The 10244-nt window shown below is 38.7% G+C and overlaps 1 protein-coding gene across 3 annotated transcripts; it reads left to right on the forward strand.

The window, feature by feature from the left end:
- The first annotated feature begins 6195 nt into the window (after nt 1-6195).
- LOC131242786 (DNA repair protein RAD5B-like) lies at nt 6196-8036 on the forward strand. 3 transcript variants are annotated; one of them, XM_058241665.1, is made up of 4 exons: nt 6196-6308; nt 6546-6773; nt 7070-7137; nt 7915-8035. In XM_058241665.1, exons 1-4 carry the CDS (start codon nt 6306-6308, stop codon nt 8015-8017), a joined length of 402 nt encoding a protein of 133 aa, XP_058097648.1. In that variant the 5' UTR covers nt 6196-6305; the 3' UTR covers nt 8018-8035. The 3 variants fall into 3 exon arrangements, 1 of the variants encoding a protein (XP_058097648.1); XR_009169722.1 differs by lacking the exons at nt 6196-6308; nt 7070-7137 and having other exon boundaries at nt 7915-8029; XR_009169723.1 differs by lacking the exons at nt 6196-6308; nt 6546-6773; nt 7070-7137 and adding an exon at nt 7788-7822 and having other exon boundaries at nt 7915-8036.
- Nucleotides 8037-10244: the final 2208 nt, after the last annotated feature.

The following is a 10244-nucleotide window of genomic DNA, read 5'->3' on the forward strand; positions in this document are numbered from 1 at the left end:
CTGGTAGTCCTTAATCTGAATGTTTGCTTTATTGGTCATTATTGATAGTGAGGAATTGTCAGAATCGTGTTTCTTAGTTTCTTAGATTTGTCTTAGACCTTAATAAAAAAAGATTTGTCTTAGCAACGTAATTGAAAATTCCACAGTTATTAGTGAGGACAAACTCAATAGCTATCAATGCAAACATTAACTCTATGCTCATTAGATCCATAAATTTCAGGCCTTGCTCAAACATCGACTTGTATGCTAATTGCGTCGTAAGTTCTCTTTTCATCCCAGATTTTGACGAGATCTTTAAGTTTGAATAAGCATCAAAATTGTAGAATTGAACATTTTCACGGGCTTTAATTAATTTATTTATGGGTGTAAAACCTGACTTTTCAACAGCAATTTGCATAAATCTTTTCAATGATCATGTTTGAATGATTCACTAAAATAATTGTCCTTCTAGGCAGTACTTTGTTAATGTGGATGATACTGTTGCTCAAAAGGTGGGCACTTCATGGTTCTTTTTTTATCTCTCTATGATTTACATTTTTGTCTTTTTCAGTCTTGATGCACATGGTGTTTCAAAAGGTTGTGCTGTTAACAATTACAATCAATTTACTTATTTTCATTTCCTTGTTTCATAAATTGTTGTTCATAAGAGTAGCCGAAGAGGGGCACTACGTGCTGGGCCTCACCAAAAGGTGTTGTTTGTGTTAGACAGGCCACATGCCTTGTATAGCCGATTCTATAGATAGACGATGTATAAATAGAAGATTTTGTATTTATCATTTTATCTTGTATAGTCGTTGTAAAACTCTATATATTCAACCCTTCAGGGTTGTCTCAAATACACAGAAAAGCAAAGAAGAATCATTTTCCTTAAAGCCTTTATTATTTTTGCTTTCTGACATAGTATCAAAGCAATACTGATTCTAATCTGGCGTCTTCCTCATCACCAGTACCACTGTCTGTCAGATCCGGCACTCCCCTATCAGATCCGGCTACTCCCCTGTCAGATCTGGCCCTGCCCTGTCAGATCTGGCCCTCACCAAGCTCTATACGATCGTCCTAAAGCTCTGTCCGAACCACGCTTGTCTGATCGTCCCAGGCCTTTCCGCACTAAGCTCTATCCGATCATCTCTTGCGCACCATGCTCGTCCGCTTGTCCCCTGTGCACGCCCCTGCTACACGTCTGATCGTCCCCTGCGTACGCATCTGCACACGCCCCTGCTACACATCCGATCGTCCCCTGCGCATGCACCTGCGCCTGCTGCATCATTTCCTCCTACATCCGATCCCTACTCCCTCTTCTTCTCCTGTTGCATCTACATCATCTCCTAATGTATCCGATCCCTGCTGCATCATCTCCTGCTACATCGATCCCTACCTGCTGGTTGCTGTTTTCTTCTTTAGCATTGTTCTTATCTCGTCCTCTCTATGGATAAAGACTCCCGTACAGAGGCCCCACGATGTAGTTTCAATGGCACCAACTACAATCTACGGGCCATCCTCTCAAGGGTCAAGGTTTGTGGGGACTAATTGATGGATCTGTTACTATCCCCTCTTCCACCTATGTTGACAAAATGACTGATTGGGAAATGAAAAATGGACGGATTATTACCTGGATTCTTGATTCGGTCGATCGATCAATAACTATTGGCCTCACGCCACATCGCACTACTAAGGCTATGTGGGATCATCGCAAGATAACATATCAACAGAGCAATGCGGCTCGGTTATACCGCCTGGAACAAGATCTGGTTTACCTTACTCAGGTGACAAAAGTATTCAAACTTTTTACTCTATAATGGTTACAATTTGGACAGAGATGACTATGATGGATCCAGAATTTTCAAATGACTTTAAAATATTCCACATAATGCGCGAGAGTGCGCAAGTTAGACAGTTTCTTATGAAACTGCGTCCGGAATTTGAGCATTGCAGGGCTGCTCTTCTGAACCGTAGCCCAACTCCTTCAATGAATTTGGTTATTAATGATTTATTAGCCGAGGAACAACGACGGCAGGTCCTCTCTCAAGGGACATCTCAGAGATCATCTGACCTAACACTTACTGTATCCACCTCTGCACTAAACCGTGGTTCCACTACTTTAACTTATCGTAGTTGTAACAAAGTAGGACATGTCGTCGCTCAGTGCAAAGATTGGTGCACGTATTGTCGAAGGACTGGTCATGGTATTCAAGGCTGTCGTTCACGTGCCTATGCATCCTCATTCGGCCGTGGACGTGGTGGTCGAGGTCATGGCCGTGGTCGTGCTCTTTCTTCTACTTCTACGACTACTTCTTCCGAGCCTTCTGTTAGTGATACTACATCCACTAGTTCTGTTGAAGGTCTTTCCTCACCTCTGACTCCTGCGATGCTCCAGCAGATCGTGCAGGCCCTTTCTGCGGCCGGTATGTCAGGTATCACTTCATCTTCTCCATAGTTCTTCGATTCTGGTGCTTCAAATCATATGACTGGTGATGTATCACATCTCCACAATATTCGTCCCTACATTGGCAATCAGGCTATTTCTACTGTAAATGGCACTAAACTACCCATTTAATCCATTAATTCCTTAACTTTCTCTCCTTCTGACCATCGCCAGTTTACCCTTCGTAATGTGTTTCATGTTCCTAAATTCTCTTCAAATTTAATTTCTATTGGTTAACTTACATCCAATAACTACTTGGTCATCTTTCTTCCCAATTGTTGTTTTGTGCAGGATCTGGCAATGGGAAAGATACTTGGGAAGGGTAGGTGGCATGGATGTTTGTACGTGCTGGACTTTCACCCATCTGTTACTCTAACTTGTTGTTTCTTCTCTCCACCTTCCTCGGATATTTGGTCGGCAAATAAAATGTGAAAATTCTAGCACTTTCGCTCGGGTCATCCACATTCTGATCGTTTGATTCAGCTCTTTTCTTCTGGCATGTTAGGGAATATTTATCTTAATAAACGTGATTTGAATTATTCTTGTTCTTCTTGTTGCCTTTCAAAACGTAAGTGTATTCCTTTTCTTCTAAGTACTACAAAATCATCATCTATGTTTGAACGGTGTATACGGATGTCTGGGGTCCTTCCCCAATTATGTCTCTCTCTGAACTATGATATTATGTTATACTCATTGATGATTTCACCCGTTACCCCTGGATTTACTTTTTGCACTTTAAGTCATAGGTGTTTGAAAAATTCAAAATATTTCATTATATGGTGGACACTCAATTTTGAGTAAAAATTTAAACTTTTCGCTCTGACTCAGGGGGAGAGTATCTCTCCACGAATTTTTGTACATATCTTCAGGGTCATGGGATTACTCATCAGACCACCTGTTCTGATACTTCACTACAAAATGGGGTGGCTGAATGCAAAAATCGCAATATTGTTGAAACTACCAATACCTCAATGACAGCTATAAGTGTTCCTCGTTCCTTCTAAGCGGAAGCTATGATGCATTCAGTTTACTTGATTAATCGGTTGCCAACCACAGTTCTGAATAGTAAATCTCCCTACTTTGTTCTCACCGGTTCTCTTTCTACATATTCTACATTTCGTGTTTTTGGTTGTGTATGTTATGTTCATCTGACATCATATGAACGTAACAAACTTTTTCCAAAATCAGTAAAATGTATGTACTTAGGATTTAGAGAAACTTAGAAAGGTTTTCGTTGCTATGACCCAGTTTCTCGTCGTGTACGGGTATCATGTCATGTTATTTTTCTTGAGCATATTGTCTTCCATTCATCTGGTCCTCCTTCGCCCACACCAAACTCTTCTGGTCTTACTATTTTTTCTGACATTCTGGTTGCGTCGAGTCCACTTCCTTGTCCATTGTAGGTTTATTCACGACGACCACGTACAGATCCATCACTTACTACTCTCCCTACTATACCTGTAACTGATCCAGATCCTATCTTGGTATGTCGTTCCACTCGTGAAAATTGACAGCCTGATCACTTGGTATACTCTATGTCTGTCATGAATACTACCCTGAATACTGTATCTATTCTTACTTCATACCATCAGGCAGTCAGTCATGATTGTTGGAAGAAGGCTATGGCAGAAGAACTTGCAACATTGGATGATAACCATACGTGGGACATTATTACTCGACTTCCTGACCACCAATTAATTAGCAGTAAATGGATTTATTCTGTGAAGCTCAAGTCTGACAGATCATTGGATCGATACAAAGCTCAGCTTATCGCTCAGGGATACAAACAGGAACACAGAATTGATTATGATGAGACATTCGCTCCTGTGGCCAAGATGAAAACTGTTCGCACTCTTCTGGCAGTATCATCAGTTCGCTCTTGGCCACTCACTCAGATGGACGTGAAATATGCTTTTCTTCATGGAGACCTTCAAGAAACAGTATATTTGAAACCTCCTCCTGGATCTTTAATCCCTGTCGATAAAGTCTGTCGCCTGAAGAAAGCTCTATATGGTCTCAAATAGGCCCCTCGGGCATGGTTCCAACGTTTATGACCTACTTATTCTTGTGCACCTTTGAGCATGAAATCGTCATTGTTCTCGTTTATGTAGATGACCTACTTTTGACTGGTAGCGATGATACTGGCATCTCAGCATTGGAGGAAGTTTTGAAGTCATCCTTTAAGATGAAGGACCTGGGTCATCTAACATACTTTCTTGGACTTGAATTTTTGTGTTCTATACATGGAATCCTGGTCAGCTAGCATAAATATACCAATGATCTTCTTGCCTTGGCCTCCTTAATGGATCAGAAGACAGTTCAGACTCCCTTGGAACTTAACGTTCAATATGGCTGCGACGATGGTGAACTCCTTATAGATCCCACATTATACTGCCGTTTGGTTGGGAGTCTGGTTTATTTAACAATAACTCATTTTGATATTGCCTACGCGGTCCAAGTTATTAGCCAATTTGTTTCTGATCCTCGAACTTTTCATATGACTGCAGTATTGCGCATCTTACGGTACCTATGTGGAACTTTCGATCGATCTCTGTTCTTCTCCTCCACGGCCCCTCTGGATCTTTGTGCTTATTCAGATGCTGACTGGGCCGATTGTACTCTCACCCACAGATCTACCACTAGCTATTGTGTTTTTCTTGGCACTTCTCTCATCTCTTGGAAGTGTACGAAGTAGGCCACTGTTTCCAAATCAAGCAAGGAAGCCGAGTATAGAACAATGTCAGCAGCTTGTAGTGAGATTATCTGGTTACGTGGACTTCTTTCTGACTTGGGCGTTCATCTATAAGATCCTACTCTACTCCATGTAGATAATCTGAGTGCCATTCAGATTGCCTCTAATCCGATTTTTCATGAACGGACAAAGCATATTGAAGTTGACTGTCACTTCAACCGTGAGAAGTTTCAGTCTCGGCTCATTTCGCTACCACATGTCGCTTCCCATGATCAGCTTGCCGACATTCTCACGAAGTCTTTCACTTCTACACGACACTCATTTCTAGTTAGTAGACTATTACTTGTCGATGACCCGCATTAGTTTGAGGGGGGGTGTTAGACAGGTCACACGCCTTATATAGCTGATTCTATAGATAGACAATATATAAATAGAAGATTTTGTATTTAACATTTTACCTTATATAGTCGTTGTAAAACTCTATATATTCAACCCTTAGGGTTATCTCAAATACACAGAAAAGCAAAGGAGAATCATTTTCCTTAAAGCTTTCATTGTTTTTGCTTTCCGACAGTTTATCCCAACATGCATGTAGTTGGAAACCTTGAAACATCATATAAATGTTACTCACTTCGCCAAAAGGTGTATTTTGAGTCAGATGAAGTGCATGCATGTATCGTAACATATGGTGGGGAGACACAATGTTATACCCAATGGGTATAACATGTTATTCATATTTATCTCACCGTACAGTTGTATCCTGCAGCTTCGCTCAATTTCACTCTCATTGGATGCGCTCTAGGATTATAATGACAAGGATATTGAGGAATCAACATTTGAGGTTTGCATTTTTCTTTTTATTTTTTTTATTTTTTTATTTTTTATAAAGAAAAAAAAAACAAAGTTATCGATGAAAAAGCTGTGCAGTGCTTGGTTTCTGGCAAAGCCAAGTGATTCAGCTTAGAACTGAGTTAATGAAGTGGCTGGCCTATCCACATGGCATGACGCCTTTCCCTTTCTCAATATTGGCATTATTGGGTCCCAGATTTGAATGGTTGGGATTGAACTGTTGGGACAGGTATCTCAAAAGGGCAAGATAGGAATAACATTGATTTCCCACTGGATGGTCCCCTTCTCTGCATCTAAGGTGAATGATGATGCAGCTCAAAGAGCTATTGACTTCATGTTGGGATGGTGAGTCATGGAAACCCTCACATTTATGATTAGTGTCAGATAACAACATGAACATCCGCATCACTGTATGTGAGAAGACCTGCCCAAAGAGAGCATTGGCACAACATTGGTTTCTTTCATCATTTTACATATAATTCAAAGAGCCTTTAGACAATGTACAATGGTATAGGAAAAAGTTGGTTTTGTTTGGTGATCTTTTGCTACTGCTGCCATCTGAATGTTTCTTTTTCAATGTATATTTTAGTAGATGCAATGGGGCTTAGAAAGACTGTAATGACTATTGCATTAATACTTGGAAAACCAGTTAGGGAGAGTCCAGATGACCAACAAGTTGAAGAACAAAATCAGGATTTTGACAACAAGAAAACAAAGAATGGTCAAAAAGATCCTCAAACCAAAAGCCTGCCCATAGTTAAAGGAGGAACTCTTGTTGTCTGTCCAATGGCATTGTTAGGCCAGTGGAAGGTATGATTCATTTCATTTCATAAAATGTTTACTTCTAATCCTGTAGTTAAAGTTGGCATTCTTTTAATGATGCAATTGAATGAAAATTTAAAATAGCGCATTGTTGTCTGTCCAATGGCATTGTTAGGCCAGTGGAAGGTAAGATATTATTTTTTCCAATTGTTAAACTAATCATCACACTTCAGTCAATAGCGCATCCAAACATAGCCTTGTTACCTGATTTATTTTTTTTTATCATTTTAGCTGGTGGGTCTTAAATAATAGCCATTAAAATGCCTATTTTGCAATGGTTACAGAATAATCTGGAAGACCTCTACAACCTTTTGTGCTTCTTACACGTCGAGCCATGGTGCAATTGGGCCTGGTATGTGCATGAAACAACACTACCAACTTAAGAGTATGTTTGAACTTCTCTCAAACCAAAACAACATAAATGTAAAAGAAAAAGATAAAAGATAAATAAATACAAAAAAAAATTTGGCCATGTCTCTTTAATTGACATAGCAGGCAATCTTTAACAAAATTTTGTGCTTTTTTTTTTTCTATGAAAAAGCCATTTCCATAGGAAACATTTGCTTCGTTACTGATTTTCAACATTTTCATTCTTTTCTTGTTGAAAAATAGAAACGTAGATTTCAATTTCATTTTTAATTGGAATATCCGTTGCGGCATTACCCAAAATGCCTCAACATTCCCAATAGATGAATTACCCACCTGATTTCCTGAGTAATCATATGTTGAAAAGATTCTAGATTCTAAGCTAAATGATTGTGATGAAATCAGAGCTTTCACCTAGGTTTAGTATGGATACATTTTTAACTCTTATGGAATCCGATGAGTGGTAATGATTCCTCAAATTTGGATTGTGAAATGCATACATATGCAATTTAATCAACTTGAAAACACAAACCAAAGAGCCTAAGTTACTTTCATATGAAGTTCCCTTATATATATGATTAAACATTGGTTACCAAGAGCCCAAGTTTTTCTAAATAAGAAATAGGCGCACCCACATGCTTGCATGTGGACCACCTCTCATGTGAGAAGTGGTAACATGTAAATGAAGATCAAACAATAGACTCGTTTGATAGTTCTCATTCATTGTTGTCTTTTATTGTTCCTTACATTTTCTTTCTTTCAGGTGGCAAAAATTGATTCAAAAGCCTTATGAGAGCGGCGATGAGAGAGGATTGAGATTGGTTAAGGTCATCCTAAGGAATGGTGGGACCTTGTGTTTTCTTTAGGAGTGGAGGACATCATGTTTTTATTCTATTCATGCAATTGTAAACTTAATTGTTGTAAATATATATAATTTTTATTATAAAGTTGCACCATATTTGTTCAATATTAATTTTTAATTGTATATAATATTCTTTGGTTTTTAAATATAAAAACAAATGACAACTTTTATTGGCCATTTGTAAATAATGAAAAATACCATTCCAAAAATTTAAAATTTAACCGTTGGCAACAATAAGAACGGATTAAAACTGTTCCTAAATTTTGAAACGGCGGTATTGAACGGTTCCAGATTTTTTGCGACGCCTCTTTTAGGAACGGTTTAAAACCGTTCCTAAAAGACGTTTTTGGTGCAGTGATTATCCATTAGAAACATTTTTTTAAACCACAATTTTTGGATTAAGAAAATTTTAGTTTTTTATTTTTTCACTTTCTCATGATCTAGGTTTTCATAACTTTATCAATATGTCAAGTGGAAAGTAAACACTAAAGTGAGCCTTAGGAAGTTTTTAATGATAAATGTTCAATATCAAATATTTCTTATCGTGTGGTGGTGCTGAGAAATTTATCTTCTCACCTTTTGGAATCTTGTTGTAAGATGACCTGTAACGACCTTGGAAATTTTTGTGCTAATCTTTCCTTAAGTAGTTGTTTTTGAGGTAATTAGCGCTATACTCGATTGCTTGTGAAATTCACATCAATCACTTTAAATTGTATCTGCATGGCTCTAAACTTGTAGATTTGTTAGCGCTATGTTACTCTAAAACCTGGGATCCATCGCTAAATTCAGTTGTTCTGGAAAATTTTTGGAAGATCTGGATCGGACCTGGACCGCGCGTCGAAAGTCCGATAGCGATGATCTTAGGTTGTCGTGGTCACCGAGTTGGGCTTGACCATCACCTCGAAAATCAAGTCCATGTGACGTTCTGGGTCGATTTGTTTGAGCTCGGAGTGAAGAGTGTGAGAACGGTTGAAATTTAATAAGTTTTTATGAATCTGAGTCGTGTCGCTTGCGCGACGATTTTAAGCTAACTGACCGTTAGATTCTGACCCAATTTCACCCTCTGATCAGGATAGTTGGCCCAGGCATATCCTAGTGCTTGTGGACCTGATCGAGATTCCGTGACCGTTGAATTGAGTGTGGTCCGCCACGGCTGATCTGAAGAGCAGGTCGGTATGAAAACTCAGCTTGACCTAGATCCATGGTCAAGGAGCTTAAGTCCGACCTTTCGTGGTTATAGGCCTACCAGAAGTGCTTCGTTGGATCGAGAGAGGCATGCTTTGGTTATAACCTAAGTATACCTTGTCCCTAGGGTTATTTCCATCATTCTGAGGCCTATATATAGTCCTTAAACCCTAGCTCTCTTTTCCATACGAATTTTCTCTAACCCTAGCATGGAAAGAGAGTGGAAAAGAGAGAGAAAGTGAGAGAGATAAGTTGGTGAATCATCTTGGATTCTTCCTTGTTCTTCTTCATCTTTGAACCTTCACTTTGAATCGTTCTTCTGATGGTTCTGAGTTCTTTTTGGGTTAAGTTAACCTAACCCTAACCTGTGTTAGAGCTTAAATTAGTCTTGGTGTTGTTGTATCTCATTTCTATCCTTGTTTTAGGGTATTCTATCGCCGTTGACGAAGACAACTCGTCTAAATCAGTTCGGTGTTTCTTTTCTGGCTTAAGGTGCGGACTTTAAGTGTATAGGTTATGGTTTTCAAGGCTTTCAACGCCAGTTAGTGATTTATTCTTGTTAAGGATGAGATTTCGCATGCCAAATGTTGTGTTTACGTTGCTTTCCTGATATGCATGTGTTGTATTGAGATTTGTGTATTCTATGTGTATTTATAAAGTACCGTATACGTATAAAATATGCACTTATGTTTGCCATGATTATTTGTCATGTATGTATGCTAGATGCATGTATGACAACTCCTTGGTAAAAGGAATTGTCAAAATGCATGTATTTCAACATACGTCATGTATATTGTTCCATGTATGCTAAGTGTTTGTAGAATTGCATGAATGATCTAAAGTGTAACTTATTACACTAATTGCGGGCGTTGAGAAGTGATTCTCAACACTCCTATTAATGTGTATGATTTCCTTTATGCAAGTTACATTCCAAGTTATTTAAATTCAAGCATTACCTATGCTTACATTTATGTTAATTGAGATTCTTCAGATGTGTATGTACCATGATTAAAGTTGTTGTTCCATTACTGTTTTACATTCAATAT

The sequence above is a fragment of the Magnolia sinica genome, chromosome 4, assembly GCF_029962835.1.
Source record: "Magnolia sinica isolate HGM2019 chromosome 4, MsV1, whole genome shotgun sequence".
Classification (NCBI taxonomy): Eukaryota; Viridiplantae; Streptophyta; class Magnoliopsida; order Magnoliales; family Magnoliaceae; genus Magnolia; species Magnolia sinica.